Source organism: Tenrec ecaudatus, chromosome 5 (assembly GCF_050624435.1).
Source record: "Tenrec ecaudatus isolate mTenEca1 chromosome 5, mTenEca1.hap1, whole genome shotgun sequence".
Lineage (NCBI taxonomy): Eukaryota > Metazoa > Chordata > Mammalia > Afrosoricida > Tenrecidae > Tenrec > Tenrec ecaudatus.
The window spans coordinates 145779589-145797602 of record NC_134534.1 but is presented as its reverse complement, the minus strand read 5'-3'; the positions used below and the strand labels follow the sequence as shown (position 1 = coordinate 145797602).

General features: G+C 53.5%; 1 protein-coding gene across 2 annotated transcripts in view; it reads left to right on the top strand.

The window, feature by feature from the left end:
* Positions 1–18014, top strand: part of FLNB (filamin B) — a 145452-nt gene that overhangs the window by 83939 nt on the left and 43499 nt on the right. For both annotated transcript variants that reach the window (XM_075549991.1, XM_075549990.1), the window contains exons 12-23: positions 1056–1249; positions 2328–2441; positions 3187–3330; positions 3509–3632; positions 3941–4101; positions 5320–5410; positions 5671–5840; positions 11024–11141; positions 13294–13556; positions 15009–15606; positions 16580–16753; positions 17716–17878. In XM_075549991.1, the coding sequence (XP_075406106.1) occupies positions 1056–1249; positions 2328–2441; positions 3187–3330; positions 3509–3632; positions 3941–4101; positions 5320–5410; positions 5671–5840; positions 11024–11141; positions 13294–13556; positions 15009–15606; positions 16580–16753; positions 17716–17878 (2314 nt within the window). The remainder of the gene's footprint in view (positions 1–1055; positions 1250–2327; positions 2442–3186; positions 3331–3508; positions 3633–3940; positions 4102–5319; positions 5411–5670; positions 5841–11023; positions 11142–13293; positions 13557–15008; positions 15607–16579; positions 16754–17715; positions 17879–18014) is intronic.

Below are 18014 nucleotides of genomic sequence, written 5' to 3'. Positions count from 1 at the left end.
GTGTGTGTGTGTGTGTGTGTGTCCCCATCCGTCCGTCCCTAAAAGAGTACGTAGGTACTCAGCAAATATCGGGGACCGACCTGACTGAGCTGTAGTTTGGATGAATCAGTGAGTGGATTTTGCTGGTGTTCACATTTTGGTGAGTGACTGCATTCCTTGGATTCTATCTAAGCTTGTTTTTCTTATTTTTAATATGTACGTAGTCTATGCATGAGCATTTTAGATCTGGAGTCAGAAAACTTTCTCTACTGAGGACCAGGGAGCAAATACTTTGAGCTTGTGAGCTCTGTGGTCTCTGTCAGGGTGCCTTTTCCGCCATTACAGTGGGAAGCCACCTTCGACGAGTACATGACTGGGTGTGACTATCTGCCAGGAAAACCATTTAGCAAGCAAGGCAGCGGGCTGGATTTGGCCCACAGGCGGTACTCTGGTGAGCCACAATAGAAACAAACAAAAAGGGAAAATAAGATATCCTATTTCTGGAGAAATAACATCCAGTCTTTGGTGGGGTATATCCTTCCAGACTTCTTACTCGTTCTTTCTTCTATAGATACACATACAAATATTCAGTTGCTGTCTTTCTGCACTGGTTAAATTTAAGATATGCTTCATGGTCTATGGCTTCCCTGGAATTCCATTGTATGGATAGATCTATTGTTAGGTTCTTAAGTTATTCCCAGAGTTTTGCTATAAAAACAATGCTGAATGCGTACTCATGTGTGTAGCTGTTTACACAGATCCTTGGCCATTTCCTTCAGATAAATGCCCCCAAAGTGGCTCTGGTGGGGCCAAGGGCAGGCGTGGCTCCAAGACTGCTGGTAGATGTTGCCATATTACCAATAGAACGTTTTTGCCCAGTTAGATGGTCTTACATAACAGCACAGACTCCAACTCTTCCTCCATCTCTGGTGACCGCTCAGTTGGTTTGGTTTTGTGGGGAAGGGACCTTTTGGCAGCTGCGGGCTTTTCTGGGAGCCAGAGGGATTGAGTTGGTGGCGGCATGGAATGAGTTCTTTACACGCTGTAACCTGGGCGTCCTCCTATTGCATGTCTAGGGTTTGCTATCGAAGGCCCCTCTCAGGCGAAGATCGAGTATGATGACCAGAACGACGGGTCGTGTGATGTCAAGTACTGGCCCAAGGAGCCTGGCGAGTATGCGGTTCACATCATGTGTGATGACGAAGACATCAAGGACAGCCCATACATGGCCTTCATCCACCCAGCCACGGGGGACTACAACCCAGACCTGGTGACTCCCTCCCGCTGTGTTTTGTCCTCTGTCTCTTGGGTCCCGGCTCCCTCCCCGGTGTGTGGAGAGTTGTATAGGTTGAAGATCGAGAAAGGGTAGAGAGGAGCCAGGTAGAATTTAGGAAGAGGTGGTCCTGAATTTGAAGCCTGCTGGTATCAATTGGGCATGATGTTGCTCGAGCAATTTACCTCCCTAACTTGGTGTCTCTTGGCATCTGGGGAAACCCAAGACGGTAGTCTTCATCCCTGCTCTTCCCTCGCAACTCAGAGCGTCATGTTTCGGTCTCGTTGCTTTCTGTCGTCGTCGTTTCATCTTGTGCCGTGAGAAGGCAGATTGTCCCCAGCTCCCCGCCCCACTCTGCCTCCACCTTTCTCTCGTCACTGTTTGCTTTACCTCTGAGAGGCCTCATCTCAAACCCGTTCACAGGCCGAGGGCTGACAGGAGACGGTTACTCTCCAGGCCCCCAGGTGTGCACTGCGGTTTGTCCACGTGGCTTTTTTTGCTCCAGGCCGGTAGAACCTTTGGCCAACTGCTGCCCCTTCATGCTCTGAAGACAAGTGGGAGTCCGTGAGATTGGCTACAGTCAAAGTGCATTCCCCAGTTGCACAAGTTCCTTGTGTTGGCTCAAAATCATACAGGATGCTCCAGGCTGGTTTGGGGCCTGATTTTAGATCATTTTCTCTCCCGGGAGAGGTTAATAAGATACTTCCCTAAAAAAGAAAAGTTATTATTGTAATATAGATATAACGTTTTCCAATTCGATCTTTGCTTGCATGTTCAGTGTAATGACACACTTACATGAATCATGTGCAGCCACTGCCGGTTTCCATGGCCTAGTTTGCTGTTACCATAAACAGACCCTTGGCGCTTCCTAAACAGACCCTCCCCTCACTTGCTGCTGTTATTTTCAAGTGCCAGCCTACTGTCCCGGTTACCTCTCACAGCCATCCTGTTTCAAAGTGACGGTCAAGCCAGGTGCTACTGTGTCCTCCCCCCACCTCCTGGTTACCACTCTTCATGACAGGGTCTGGTTGGGCCATTGCCCAGAAAGACAGTCATTACTGGCCCTTTTCCCCAGGTTCAAGCATATGGGCCGGGATTGGAGAAATCCGGGTGCATCGTCAACAACCTGGCCGAGTTCACTGTGGATCCCAAAGACGCTGGGAAAGCGCCCTTGAAGATATTTGCTCAGGTAAGTGACCTATGCAGGCAATCAGCAAGTGACAAAATATCTCCATGTAATGGCAAGAAACTTGCCCCATCCCTGGGGGTCCGTTTCCTCCTCCACATAATGGACACTATAAACATTCTGTCTCGGAGTGATGTGAAGGTTAAATCGGAGTCTGTCAGGTAAGGCACCAGGTGCTCCCATCGCCACGATGAATATTTCATGGACACAAGGCCGGGCGGCTGCGGGTTACCCTGCAGTGCCCCTCTGTGTATCTGAGGCTACATCGGCCAGGGTAGAGGGAAGGAGTGGAAAGACACTTTTATTTTTATCATCTGCTTATCCTATTTCATTGAATTTGGCCAAAGAATGTAAATGCCAGACTTGACATTAGGAAGCACTGAGTAGTCATGATTTCTTTTGGATCATCCCCAACTCACCCCACCCCACCCAGCCCCTTTTTCCTACTTAGGAAAGTTGAGTGGTAAAATGTGTACCTAACCAAAAAATATCATTTTAATCACTCCTAAGTGCACAACGCCATTTGTGCGACGTTCACTGCGTTCCGCATTCGCTCCTCATGAAGCAGTTAATGATCACATTCAGAGGAAGTAAATGCATGTGCAATGTTGCCACCTGCCTTTATGTTCGGAGGACACGGCCCATGGCGCTCGCTCAGTTCCTTCTGGTCGGCTTAGGGAGTGGCGGCTTGCTGTCTGGGGAGGCCATGTGAGGGCCGGCTCCGTTCCTAGTCCTGGCTCTCTTGCAGGATGGGGAAGGCCAGCCCATTGACATCCAGATGAAGAGCCGGATGGACGGCACATTTGCCTGCGCGTACACCCCGCTCAAGGCCATCAAGCACACCATCGCGGTGGTCTGGGGAGGCGTGAACATACCACACAGCCCCTACAGGGTAGGTTGTGGGTGGAATCCTGGCCTGGGGGACCTCCTCCTTGGTAGGTCATGAAAGATGCGTGAACTGAAAGAAAAGAAAGTACTCCCCACTGTCCATAAGGTCTCCAGCTAACTGTGTCTCTGTGGGTCCAGGTGGAGGAGAACGATGTATAACCACTCTCTCCCGCCTCACCCAGGTCAACATTGGCCAAGGCAGCCATCCTCAGAAGGTCAAAGTGTTTGGGCCAGGGGTGGAGAGAAGTGGCCTGAAGGCGAACGAGCCTACTCATTTCACAGTGGACTGCACCGAGGCCGGCGAAGGTGAGCTAGGCATGCCACCCGAAGCAGTGGTTACTGCCCTTCGGGGGAAGAAAGGTCTTTTGTAATGTTTCCCGGGCAATGAATGTTGAACCAGGAAGTAGTCCACCTGGGTACAGTAATTATCGAGAGTCTAATGAGAGTCTGTCAGCTCTTTGGCTGATCCTCCATCTCCTCTCCCAACCTGCCTTTCTCATCCTGATTACTGGAAACATCCCAGTTGCTTTTTGGTGTGCTAACCCGAGCTGGAAGTGATCGCGTGGGGCATGCTGCTTCTTGCAAACTGCTGCTAAATAGCCGGTCTGTTCCAGGTGATGTCAGCGTTGGCATTAAGTGCGATGCTCGGGTGTTAAGTGAGGATGAGCAAGACGTGGATTTTGACATTATTCACAACGCCAATGACACGTTCACAGTTAAATACGTGCCTCCCGCCGCCGGGCGATACACTATCAAAGTTCTCTTTGCGTCTCAGGTTTGTGTTTGGGCCCGGGAGGAGGGGGAGGGGGAGGCCTGGGTCCTGTCTGGCTTTTTCTCTCTTTGGGGGTGATTCAACCACAGAGGAGGCATCTGCCCCCAGAACTCAATTCTTACTACTTTCTAACAACAATGAGGCAGTAGGTTTCGTGGTTAAAAGCAAGGCTCTGGGAAGAGCCTGGTCTATTATAAATGTTACCAGTTTTATTATTGAAACCTAATTAACTTCTAGGTGTGTTCTACTCTGGCCTCTCTGAAGTAATGACTTTACCACCACCACCCCCAACCTTAAATTTTTATAGGAATGATGAGGGCAATGAATGTACAGATGTGCTTTCCACAATTGATGTGTGTATGCATTGTGATAAGAGTTATATGAGCCCCTAATAAAACGTTAAAAAAAATTTTTTTTATAGGGTTACAGTTTCAGGTAGTGTTCTTCGCATAGGATCTGTAGATAGGGAGAATAATATCTTAATATAGGAGGAAAAAATGGAATCCTGGTGATTAAAATGAGCCTTATGTAAAAATAGGTACCTCAGGAAAAGGTTCTGTACCTGAGAATTTTCTTGAGTTGACTCAATCCAGTTCATCTGTTCTGCCTGCATTTTGATACTTCTACTTGCTTATTTTGCAATATCCTTGTGTGCGTGTGTATCCACACACACATTTACACAATATACATAAATAGAACATGACTTGCCAATTCAGTTTTTTACTATCTAATTCATGGACGTTGATGACATTCATTACAGTGTACAACCCCTGCCCTGTCTTTGATGAATGGGTCATTTCATTTTGCAGCGGGTCGTCCGCCTTCCTGAGACCGTAGCTCTTAGCGGTCCCGGGAGGCCATTTCTTTTGTTCCCCTTCCATCACTTTGGGGAGGGGTTTGCTTCACTCTTGCTGTATTTTAATTCTGCTTCCTCATCACTTGGTGGTTCTGAGATTGTAGATGTCCTATGCAAAACCTCCCTGAGCCTATTCAGAAAACGGGTCAGAGCCTTTGGTTTGGGGAAGGTAGGTGTTAGTAAGTGACCGGCTATGACCCTTGCCTGATGTTAGACCAGCAAGACCTGGCCTGTGATGACAGAAGTTTGCCCACAACTCCCTAAAGCAAGAGTCAAGCGAAGGCTTCCTTCTTGGAGTTTGGGCGCAAGGCTTAGTCCTGGCACCTGCTCCGGGGCTTTCCACTGAGACAGTGTCTCCCCCACAGGAAATCCCCGCCAGCCCTTTCCGAGTCAAAGTTGACCCTTCCCACGATGCCAGCAACGTGAGGGCAGAAGGCCCCGGGCTCAGCAAAGCAGGTGAGACGGCGTGTGCGGGAGGCCATCGGTGGGCCAGTGACGGTGGGCAGCCCTGCCCCAGGGCTTCGGTGGGCCGTTTCCCCCCACGTGCAGGCTCTGATGATGTGCCGGCCTGCGTCCACTGTTGGCCACCAGCTCCTGACATCCATCAGCTGTGTCCGCCTGCCAGATAGCTGGCGTGCTAGCACCCGTCAGACTGGTTTTAAAAGTGAAACCACTCTGGCCCGCCTGTCTCCTCACTCCACAGTCTGTCCTTCCAGGTGTGGAAAACGGAAAGCCAACCCACTTCACCGTCTACACCAAAGGGGCCGGGAAGGCCCCGCTCAACGTGCAGTTCAGCAGCCCCCTTCCCGGCGACGCGGTGAAGGACTTGGATGTCATCGACAATTACGACTACTCCCACACCGTGAAGTACACGCCCACCCAGCAGGTAGGGCCCTGAGCCTGGACCTCGCAGCCAGGTGCTCTTCCGCCCGGCCCAGGCCGTGTAAGAGGTCCCTCCCATGAGGGCTGCTCTGCCAGTGGCTGTCCATGCCTTGTCCTGAACCCCTGGGACTGCTGCCTCCAGGCCGCAGTGGTCACATCAGGGCCCTGCAGGGTACAAGCGGTCAGGCGTGTCCCACAGAACAAGCAGGACCAAGTCTCCCCGCCTCAGTCCTCTGCCTCCACTTGACGGTTATTGGAGACATGCTAAATTCGTGAAATTCAGGACATACCTCTACACACATGTTCTCTCTCTCTCACATACACACACACACACACACACACACACACTGTCTCTCTTCCTCTCACACATACACACACACACTCTAATCATTCACATGCATATATAATTTCACACGTCACACATGCTCTTTTACACACTCGCTCTCACATATATTCACCCGCTAACCACTCACACACACAGATAGTCTCTCTCACATTCACGCTGTACCAAAACACTCCAAGGGCGCGCGCGCATGCGCGTGCGCGCGCGCGCGCGCACACACACACGCACACACTCACGCTCACACACACACACACACACACATACACACACACACTCACGCTCACACCTACCCCTCCAGCCTTCCCAGCCACCTCTGAGTTCTATTTCTTCCTTCTGAAGAAAGAACGCTTTGTCCTTGTAGGCCCCTCCAGTCTCGTTCACCTTTTTACAAGGTGTGGTGGCGGGAACTTTTCTCAAAGAGCCAGTTCAGCCTTTCGTCCCCGAGGACCAAAGCAGCAGATTGGCCCTCACGAAGTGCAGGACACAGTCTGCTCTGCTCTGACTACTTTTGGCAATCGGGCTGAAGTACTACTTCTCTGTCCAAGTTTATTAGTTTAAACTTCTGTTTTGCTCCGTGTTTATCCTTCTCGGGTCCAGGGAGCAGAAATCCCAGCAGAATAGGCTGGGCTCTACGCTGTGTGCGCAGTTCTCCGAACGGCCTTCGCCGAACGTGGGCAGTTTGTTGCTCCTTGAGGAGAAGAGGCCCCTGTGTGAGAGAGTCCGTCTGTAGGGAGGACGCGATGGCTTTCAGCAGAAACATAACCCGAGAGCTGTCACTCGTGCCTGGATCCCCTCTGGGAAGAGCTAGCAAGAAAGGCGACCATTGCGGGGTACAGTGAGGAGACACTGGGGAGGGTCGGAGATAGCTTGGAGCCCAGGCTCTGAGCAGGGAGCTGGCAGTGGGTTTTCTGAGAAAAGATGGTTGTTTGCCACAATGGGTACGCGCCTTTTTATCTTCAGACTGGCCTCTTCCCCTTTCTTTATCTCTTTATGAGGGCTTCAGTATTAGTAATGGGGAAAGGGTTCCTCTTTGAATTAGACTGCCGTCTTTCATTCTTGGTAATGTTGAGTCGAGGACACTTGTCACCAGGATAGCCTTGCCTCATTCGGCAGCGCCGGGCTGAGTGGTGGCTGCCATCCTCCTGTTCTGAGCCAGGTGGGAGCCCGGCTACCACCGGAGGCACCGGCTTGCTATTCTCTCAACCGGACATTTTTGTGCGAATGCCAATTCCTCCACATTCCTTGGGTTAAGATGCCAGAAATCCAGGGCCATGGACACTGGCTGGGATCACAAGGTCATAGAAGCTTCTGAAACCCACTTTGCAGTATTGGCTTCATTCTGTCTCTGGGTGCTGCTCCCCACCCTGTTGGGGCACAAACAATGTGATGCTTGCTGCTTCGATATTCCTTGCACGCACATTTCAGTGACCTCTCACTCGTTATGCTGACCCTGTTGGCCACCAGTCCCCATTCTCTGCTCCCCCCGCTTCCCATCATCTCAACCAGGAGCCCAGTATCCCCTAAGCAAGGAGGAAGCCCTATAAATCGGCTTGCATTTTGGCCGGACCCCTAGAGAGCACATTAGAGACCTCAGGGTAGGATCAGACGTCGACTCGCACCCTCAGCAAGGATTTCAGAACTGTTTTCCTGGCTGTCCCCAGCAGCCATTGGTGCCGCTGGAGGTACCCATGACAGCCTCAGGTCCTGCGTCGCCACCTTTGAAGGGACGCTGCAGTGGGAGGCTCCTCATGTCAGTCACCCCGAGGTCATGTGGACCCCGTTAACTGACAGCAGCTGGCTTTTTGGCTGTCGGTGCGCTCTCGATGGCTGCTCCGTGCCGGGTGTCAGAACGCTGCTGCGATAAGCATGAGGACTCTGTCAGGGGTCACCTGTGGAGTGAGGATCGGGCTAGCCCAAGACTGCTTTGGCTCTTGTCGCTGCGTGTGAGTGACAGGCTGCTCTGTGTGCTTCTCTGGGGCCAAGGCGACAGGTGCGGTCCCTCCTTGGATCGGGGGTTCCCAAGGATGGGCTGTGATGGTGGATATGGTTCTCCAGCCCCAGCCCAGGGGCCTAGCGGGCCGAGTTTAGGTTTGTAGCTGAGCGAGTGAAGGAGCCTGAAGCGCCCTGCATCACAGGACCCTCCGCTGCCGGCACGCCCCCCCCACCCCCAACCCCTCCCAGATTGTGTTAAACGAGCGTGCCTTTCTGGGACCTGTTGTCTTGGATGGGGTTAGGAGGCCTGGGTCGCCCACCCGGAGTACCACGCACTTAGGAGGGGGTGGAGCGTTCTTGGTGGGTTTGAGGGGCTCACAGGCTCAAATGCCCCAGAAATGCACCTGCTTGTTGTGTGTTCCGGGGCATGCGCCAGTGGGTCCCAGCAGAATGCAGATTCTGTGTAGTGTCAGGAGGGGGAGGGCTGCCTACCTGGTGGTCCCTGAAACCTGCCTGAGTAGACGGGTGTAGATGTTGATTAGGGAGCCACGACCTCCAAAAGTCACTGCCAGCCGAGTGTGTCAGAGCCAGGGGGCCTTCACTGGCTGGTTCTCTTTTAAGAGGCAGAGAGAGACCTTTTTTCCGAGACTGGGCTTGCACTGGCAATCTTTTGGTTAGGGGCGGATTCCCCAGGAGATGCTACTGGTGCCCGATGCTGCCGCAGAGGAGTCTGGAGGGAAGGGCTCTCTCTCTCACGGCTCCTCTTCCCTGAGCTGCCGAGTGCTGTCTCACGGGCATGTGTTTTGCAGATTAAGGTCTCGGAAGCATGTGGGAGGGAGACTCAGGCGATCCGGCAGCCAGGGCAGTGTCCCTGAACCCCATAGTGACCATAGCTCAGACACCCTGCACTCCACAGCCTTCAGAGACTGCCTCCGGTGGGGGGCCTTCCCGCGCATCTTTCTTTCCCCTTCCTTTCAGTGCAGGTAAAGTGGTGTTTTTTAGGTGTAGTGATGTTACTTATTTAGGTGTATTTAAAGTAGAGTGGTTTGACTAGTTCACCCCGCGACTAGCAGTGAGAACAAAGGAGCCTTGGTGGCAGGGTGGTTAAGTGCTGCTCATTAGATAACTTGAAAGGTTGCCAGTTTGACCCCACCGGCCGCTCCCCAAGGGAAAGACGAGGCAGTCTGCTTCCGTGAAGACTTGTAGTCATGGAAACCCTGGGGGGGCCAGTTCTGCACTGCCTGATAGTGTCAAATGAAGTGAAACTGACTTGGCAGTTGGGTGGGGGGGGGCAGAATGAGAACACACTAGCCTTTATGGGGACGGTAGGCTTAACTGGAGGAGGAACCCCCAACTCCCTTGGCCTGATTCAGGGGTGGGAGATTTCTGCAGGAAGCATGGGTAGCCTCAAGGTCTGGCCTGGAAAGTTAGGAAGCCTCTGAAGACCTACCAAACGGCCGCAGTAAGTCCCCACCTTCAAGGATTCCCCAGCGGAGGCCTCTCCTGCAAGAGAGACGCAGGCCCTCCGGGAAACGGGCAACGTTACATCTGCATGCAGGGCGCGTCAGTTTGGTGTGCGGTTTAATAAATCTCGGGAAGCCGTCTTCCCTCCTCCATTGTTAGAACCATCCTCCCCCACAGCTTAGCGGCCCCCTCCCCTTCTAAGTGAGAAAATATATGGAGACCGCCCCCCTGAAAAAAAAAATCCCCGACGCCTTTTAACATTTGGCTAGCCACCTCTTTTTTTTCAGCAGGGGCCAGATTCCAGCAAGCCCACTGGGTTCTGGGGGGGCGGGGGTGGGGGAGTCGGGTCCTGGCCCTTTTCCCCCTTCCCGTCCACGTCCTCTCAAGTTATGTCTCAGAGTTTGAAGTGAGGGGGATCTTAATGGACTGAGACAGCCGTGGGCTTTCATGGAGCCTGAGTTTGCAGGGGGTAGTCAGCGGGGCGTGGAGAGAGGAAGCCAGCCTGGAGCGGAGCCAGCACTGGCCAGGCTGAACAGCAGCAGCACACATGGCCCACCGCACGCCGCCCCCCTCCTTTCCCTGACATGGGAGATAGATGTTTGCCGTTTCAGGTACCCAGAGAGATGATTTCAGGTCAACCTGCAAATCACTTTTGCAGTCTCATGGGTGTGGAAAAGCCAGTTCTGTTCATGGAAGTGCCCCCGCCCTCTTCATTCCTCTCCCCCCTCCTCGTGGCAGGCTGTGTGTGTATGTGGGTGAGGAGATTGTGAAGTGGACCAGCTGGGAGCACAAGGTTGGGCGCCATGGGTGTAGCACCCAGAGCTTGCACTTACCAGGTCTGTGATGAATGGCAAGTGACTTCACCTCACCCAAGTGTGGTTCTGTGTCCTCGAACATGTGTCAACAATGGAGCTACCTCTTCTGACGGATTTGAGAAACACGTACAGGCAGCCAGGGCGGTGCTTGACACATAGTAAACGTTTCTTGAGGTTGTTCTGTTAAGTGCTGAGCTCATTTTGTCAGGAGTCCCTGGGTGGTGCACACAGTGAAGGCACTAGACTGCCAACCAGGAGGCTAGAGGTTCAAGTCCACCGGGGAGGGGGGGTGGGGCAACGTGGAAGAAAGGCCTGGTGATTGACTTCCCCAGAACAAGCAAGTGAAAAGCTCTCCCAGGAAACAGTTCCAGTTTGACACGTGCAGCAAGTTGATCGCCGCGAGTGGATGTTGACTTAACAGTGACTGATTCACTGGTGGCTCCTCCCCACGCTCTCTGTCATTCTCGCCATGTGGCCAAACACTTGGACATCGTGGGTGCTTTCTAAATGCATTGGCGTTAAGAAGCCCTGGATCTCTGGGGAAGAATGAGAGATCGCTCAGGGCAGCTGCCCATGGCAGGCAAGCGTGCTACTTACTGACTGCACATAACTCCGCTCTCCCTCTTCTTCCAGGGCAGCATGCAGGTTCTGGTGACGTACGGCGGGGATCCCATTCCTAAGAGCCCTTTCACCGTGGGCATCGCTGCGCCGCTGGATCTGAGCAAGATAAAAATTAATGGGCTGGAAAACCGTAAGTGTGCGGATGGAGGGGAGAGACAGGTAGTGGAAGAGTCCCAAACTGGGCGGTCAGTTAGATTGCCTGCAGAAGGCGAGCTCTGCAGGGAAGCCCATTCTGTCTGGAGCACTGTACAGCCAGACTTGGGCCTTGCTGTGGGACCGCTCAGTGGCACTACCTGCCACTTAACCTCACCACCCTCCGTTTCCTCCCGTGTAAAACGGGGCTGGGCGTGGTCAGTAAACCCGACGAGGGGATACTGCAACACGAACCCATCAGGCGTTCAGGATCCAGCGAGTCGTCAGTCTGCCGGCTTTGTGAGCGGGAAGCTATTACTACAAAGAGCAATTGGGGCCCATTGCTCCCTGGCGAGCTATTTTCCACCATGCCACTGTCCTGGGCCAAGTCATTCATATGAAGGTTGACAGTGGCATAAAAGCCACTCAGAGACCAGAGTGCGCCCCACCCATCCTGCTATTTCCTTAGTGTGTTAGGTTTCTTATTAGTACAGGCTCGTTTCTGGATTTTTTTTTCCCTTTCATTTTTTTTTAGTGTAAAAACAAAAAAAATAAAATAAATAAAACACAAGGGCACTGTAATTAATGAGACAAGTGCTTGTAAAACTACTGGAGGTCCAACAGGAAGAACTATTAACAAATTCAAACCCAGCACAGAAGCAGAGCGCAGACGGAAGGAAAGGGCAGGACAGAAGGGCGGGCGAGTGGGAACCAGATTGGGGAGGAAGAGCCCGTGGTGCTGGCGGGGCTGGCTGCCGTCGTTGCGGAACAGAATGCATAGGCTAGTTTGGGGCCAGTCGGCAACCTGTAGAGGCGCTGGTGGTCAAATGGTGTGGGCTTCTCCTGCTGACTGAACCCCCATGTATAGATTACAGCCCTGAAAATCCCTCGAGGCAGCTGTCCTCTCTGAAAACGGGGGCTTCCTCAGAGTCCACTCAGCAGCATCTCACAGCAAGAAGGCATGTGGCAGCGGTGGGCAGTTGCATTGTGTACTGAAGTTGCCCGGCTGTCCCATCATTTCAGTGTGTGCGTCCCACATTGATCCCCGCTGCTGACCGGTCAGAGGCCATGCACCTTGGGGTCTCAGGTTCACACAGGCCCAGGGATATACCTTCCAATGAGGCTTCCTCCCTGGAGGGCCACCAGCACTGAGTGTGTGATCTCTCTCCAGCCCTCTTACCTTTTAATTCCTTTCTTTAAGACACTTGGGGTTTCAGCACGAGAGCGGGAAAAGCACATGCCCTTTGGGCTGTAGGGCTTTACGCTCACCTTGTTGTACTTCCAAACAAGTCAACCGCTGTAATCAAGTCGAATGACCTCTCCCGTAGTGCCGCTTTGTAGGGGTCTGCCAAAGTTCTTGTGGCCCAGTGAGCTAGCTCTCAGCTGACTTCAGTGCCCCGTGTTTGCCAGCTCTCTGACTGTCGCCTTCTCTGTGGGGAGTGACAGGACTGACTTTGCTACCCAGAAGGAAAAAGTAAACCAAACAGGGTTTATGGGCCGTTTGGATGCAAAATCAACACCCAAGAAGACCGTGTCAGGCTGTCATCTGGCGGTCAGCAAAGTCATCTGGGAGGTTAGGTGAATGTAGGTTACGTTCCCAGCATGACTGCTTGGTGGACAGGAAGCCCTGGACAAGCTCTGTAAGCCCCTTGAGCCTCAGTTTCCCTGTTTACGTTGACGGTTAATAATCATTACGCTGCAGGGGAGTGATGGTAGTGAAGGGAAGACGTATGGGGTGTAAACACCTTCAGTCAAAGCCAGCTGTTCTCACCGCCGTGAATGACGGCCTCGCTCTGGGTGTCAGTGAGGCTGAGGGGCCCACTGTCCGAACTCGTTGCTGCTTAGCCTCCGCTGCAGCCGTCGCCCGCGGCACTTGTTGGATGCTGTTGTGTCTGCACCCCCTCATGGCGGCCTCATGCGCACGACAGCCTGACGCCGCTGGGTCCCAAGCCATCCCTGAGCTCACTGCATCCGTCTCTGAGGCCATTGTGTCTGTCCATTTCACCACAAGTGTCCCTCGCCTCGCTGGCCTTCCACTGGACTGGCCACTGGAGAAGGACAGTGCTGGCCAGTGAGACTGACACACCTGTTCTTTCCCTCCTGCTCAGGAAAGGCTCAGCTGCTCACTTAGGCTTGTTCTTCTTTCGCAGGAGTGGAAGTTGGGAAGGACCAGGAGTTCGCCGTTGACACCAAGGGAGCCGGAGGCCAGGGGAAACTGGACGTGACCATCCTCAGTCCTTCTCGGAAGGTCGTGCCATGCCTGGTGGCACCCGTGGCCGGCCGGGAGAGCAGCACAGCCAAGTACATCCCTCGGGAGGAGGGGCTCTATGCCGTCGATGTCACCTACGATGGACACCCCGTGCCCGGGAGCCCTTACACGGTGGAGGCCTCCCTGCCGCCAGACCCCAGCAAGGTCAGACTCAGAAAGTGTGTGTGTGTGTGTGTGTGTGTGTGTGTGTGTGTGTGTGTGAGATGGCTTCTCATTCTCTCAAGTCAGGAGGCACAGCCGCAGGGTTCCAGCACATAGACGCACAGGCGTATTCCAGGTCAAGCGTGGTTACACATGTCTGTGCTCCGAGGGTGACTGCAGGCGAGTTCTCTCAGGAACACACTTGTCTTAGTTTCTCAAAGGTGCCTTCCAAACAAGATCTGACCAGCACAGCGCTTTCCCGGGCCCCTGCGGGGCCAGGTCAATTCCAGGCAGAGAGGTCGGCTCGGCCTGGGGACAAAACAGGAGGAATCTTGACAGACTTTCTGAGGACATGGGACACATCCCCGAGGTTTATTAGGGAGATGTTGAGGGGGAAATGAAAGACTGTGTAGGTGAGAAATGGCCAGGAAATTCCACGGAGAACTTTTTTTATCCAGCGTAGCCAGGGCTGCCCTCTGCGAATCTGGGAATTGGGAAGCCTTGCCCCATTCACTCCCAGCCCCGATCTTGCCTCTTCAGACTGTTTTTTATATCAAAGGATCCTGATGGGAACGTCGAATTTGCCACGTTGGCCTGGTATAAGTCAGAGGACATCAGATTCCACTGGGGAAGGGTTCAGAGAGACAGGAATACCAGCCCCAGAAGTGTGCTGACCTCGATGGATACACCGAGAAACAATAGCTTCACTGTTTTTAACTACCTCTATGGTTTATACCTCACAGAGCACTGTGTCTGTCTGCTCCTGTCTTTAGAAGCCAGGCTGTGATGACCGGCAGCCCCCAGGGGCTGGCAGCAGTTCTTTATTGTGTAATTCAGCTTGTAGGGTAAAAACACGGTCCCCTGGGTAGGAAGGAGGGGCCCCGGCCCCTCTTCTCACCCTCCCATCCCGAGTGACAGTCCCTCATCTGTCTGAGTAATTACAGTACTCGATCCAAAGCCAACTAGTGAAGGGTACGCTCAGAGGGTGAGCCGGGTGGGGAAGTGTTCCTCATCACAACCCTTGCGTTAAAAACGGCTTTTTCATCTTTTTCGGTTGTTGCATAGAAGTTGCTGAGCGAGGTACAGCAACCAAAGCAACAGTGAGGGCTGTGAACGCCTTTCTGAGAGTGCTTAAGGCAGGTGGCTCACGTGGGGTCTCCAGCCAATAGCCAGGAGCAGCAGGAGAAAGGGTGATGGAAGTGCCTGACCCCTAAGGGCCGCTCAACGCTTCAGCAGGAAGCCATTTGATTGAGCTCACACCCGCGTGTCCCCAACCCTTTGCCTCAATGTGTGTCCGCGTGTGGATGTGGGAGAAAGAGAGGCAGGCAGACATGAGTTGGACAGTGGAGGAGGATCCCTCGCTCACCGTGAAGTGCAGGATTGCAGATGTGGGAAGCAGTGCTGGCTGAGTGTCCTGGCCAGGGAGACGCTGACCTTTGCCCTCTCTCCACTTAGGTGAAGGCCCATGGGCCTGGCCTCCAAGGCGGCCTTGTGGGCAAGCCTGCCGAGTTCACCATCGACACCAAAGGAGCTGGCACGGGCGGTTTGGGCCTCACCGTGGAGGGCCCGTGCGAGGCCAAGATCGAGTGCTCCGACAACGGCGACGGGACCTGCTCGGTCTCCTACCTCCCCACCAAGCCCGGGGAGTACTTTGTCAACATCCTCTTTGAAGACGTTCACATTCCTGGCTCTCCCTTCAAAGCCGACATCGAGATGCCCTTCGACCCCTCCAAGGTGGTGGTGTCCGGCCCAGGTCTGGAGCCTGGAAAAGTGGGTGAGGCCGGGCTGCTTAGCGTTGACTGTTCAGAAGCGGGGCCTGGGGCCCTGGGCCTGGAGGCTGTCTCAGACTCGGGAGCGAGAGCAGAAGTCAGTATCCAGAACAACAAAGACGGCACCTACGCAGTGACCTACGTGCCTCTGACCGCCGGCATGTACACGCTGACCATGAAGTACGGTGGGGAGCCCGTGCCACACTTCCCTGCCCGGGTCAAGATCGAGCCTGCCATCGACACCAGCAGGGTCAAGGCCTTTGGGCCAGGGATAGAAGGGAAAGGTGAGCCGCTTGAAAAAGAGAGAGGTCTAAGGACTGCTAGAAACCACCCCCCCACCCCCTAAGCAGGGCTGCAAACTCAGGGGCTGGCAGGACCCAGCGGGATGTAGGGAAGTGTTCCCAGGGAGACGCCTGTGTCAGGGGCACAGGGAGACCAGAGCCAAAGGGTGAACCTGGTGCATTTCCAAATGCTGACAGCTGCCTGACTCCCACTTCTGCTCCTGTTAGGGGACAGGCCCAGCCTTGTCTGTCAGCACGGGTGCCGCTTTTTCAGAAGCCAAAGACCCTGGCTTGTATGTGGAAAGGCAGCGTATTCAGTTGTTGATGCCTACTTGAAAAAGTTGAAAACAATGCTGGCTAAGCCAAGTGCCACGGAGCAGATGCCCACCCATTCTCTGACCTGCCCTAGCCCCGACCTGGTCCGTAGAAGGGTGAGGGAGGGTGTGGGGTAGGCATTGGGGTCAGGTTTAAGAAGGGTTGGGGTAACGTTTCTGATGTTGAGAGCCAGACAAATCAGTTGTCTGCCTTTGCTGGGATTATGCAGAATGGTTCAGGGCCCCTGGTCTGGATGGAACATCAGCCTCCTTCAGTGGTTCAAGCCCACCAGCCACTTCAGGAGAGGAAAATGAGGCTGGCTGTATAGGATTGCACTGAGTCAGGATGGGCTCGGTGCCAGTGGGATTGGTGTTGGAGAGTGCCGACAGGAGCCCTGGTGGTGTAGTGGTTACTCGTTGGGCTGCCATCTGCATGGTCGGCAGTTCAAAACCACCAGCAGCTCCGCAGGAGAAAGACGGGACTTTCCACTCACCTGAACAGTTATAGTCTTGGGAACCCACGGGGTTGCTATGAGTTGGCATTGACTCCAGGGCTCCGAGTTTGGATTCTGAAGTGCCAAGAGCCTTGGACCTGGAAGTTGCTCCTGGGTCAGCGGTGTTGGTGACATGGTGACATCCTCGTCTGTCTGTCTGCTCTGCAGATGTGTTTCGTGAAGCCACCACTGATTTCACAGTGGATTCGCGGACCCTGACCCAGGTCGGTGGGGACCACATCACGGCCCACATTGTCAACCCCTCAGGGGCTGCCACCGAGTGCTGCGTCACAGACAATGCCGACGGGACCTACCAGGTGGAGTACACGCCCTTTGAGAAAGGTGAGCCGCCCTCTCCTGGGACCTGGTGCCCCTTCTGATTGAGCTTGGCCGGTTTTCTCCCGATGGCTGGCGCCAACACCTGCCCTGTCCACGCAGCTTGACTCAGCAGAGGCTCGTTGTGGGAGACTGGCGATGCGGATGCTCTCTCTCCTGCAGGGTCCCTGCCGCTCCAGGCTTGGCTGGCTGACCCTCGTGCATGGCAAATGGCCGGGGTGTACAGCGCCTCAGACTGACTGAGCAGGGCATGGGGGGATGCGCTGGCACCCTAAAACATATTAATTTCATTCCTGAATCATAAGAATTGCAACAAGACATTTGGATAAAACAGCATAAAGCAAAAACCCTTAGAGCAGTGAATCTCAATCTGTGGTCGAGATCCCTTTGGGGGTCGAACGACCTTTTCACAGGGGTCACTCGATTCATAATAGTAGCAAAATGACAGTTGTGAAGTAGCAATGAGAGTAATTTTATGGTTGGGGGTCACCACAACATGAGGAACTGTATGAAAGGGTCATGGCATTAGGAAGGTTGAGAACCACTGCCTTAGAGCCTCACACGGCCCCGTTTCCCATGCATTTTCAATGGAGACATTTTCAGTGTTTCGTGGATTTGGGTCTCTTCTATTTCGGGGTGTCTCTTCTGTCTCTTGCTTAATGGCTGGGTGAAGTCAGGATAGTATGTTTGAGATGAGCTGACCTGAATACTGAGTGGGTGGCATTTGCTTTGGGGGGGCCCCCCTGCCAACAGGGATGGCTGGGTGGCTACCGAGTAAACAGAGCGCAAGGCGTTGATATTTATATTTAATCTGAGAGTACTCTCATTACTGCCTTTCAGTCTGCTCATTCGGTTAACATAGCATACATGATACACAGACCTGCATGTAAGCTCGTTCCCCGGAGTAGAGTGTCATTTCCACCTGCAGGGGACACACATGAAAAATGTATATTGTCTGTTGTAAACAGGCCTGCACATCGTGGAGGTGACGTACGATGATGTGCCCATCCCAAACAGTCCCTTCAAAGTGGCTGTAACCGAGGGCTGCCAGCCATCCCGGGTTCAGGCCCGAGGACCTGGACTGAAAGAGGCCTTTACCCACAAGCCCAACGTCTTCACTGTGGTCACCAGGTAAGCCAGGCCCTGGGGTCTGTGTGTTCAAGATATTTTATTCTGGGTGTATTCCACACATGAGCTTAGGTCCCAAACTTTGGGAAGGGGGTGGTTCCCCCGTCCCCTCCATGATATTGATTTCTTTTCTGTGAAG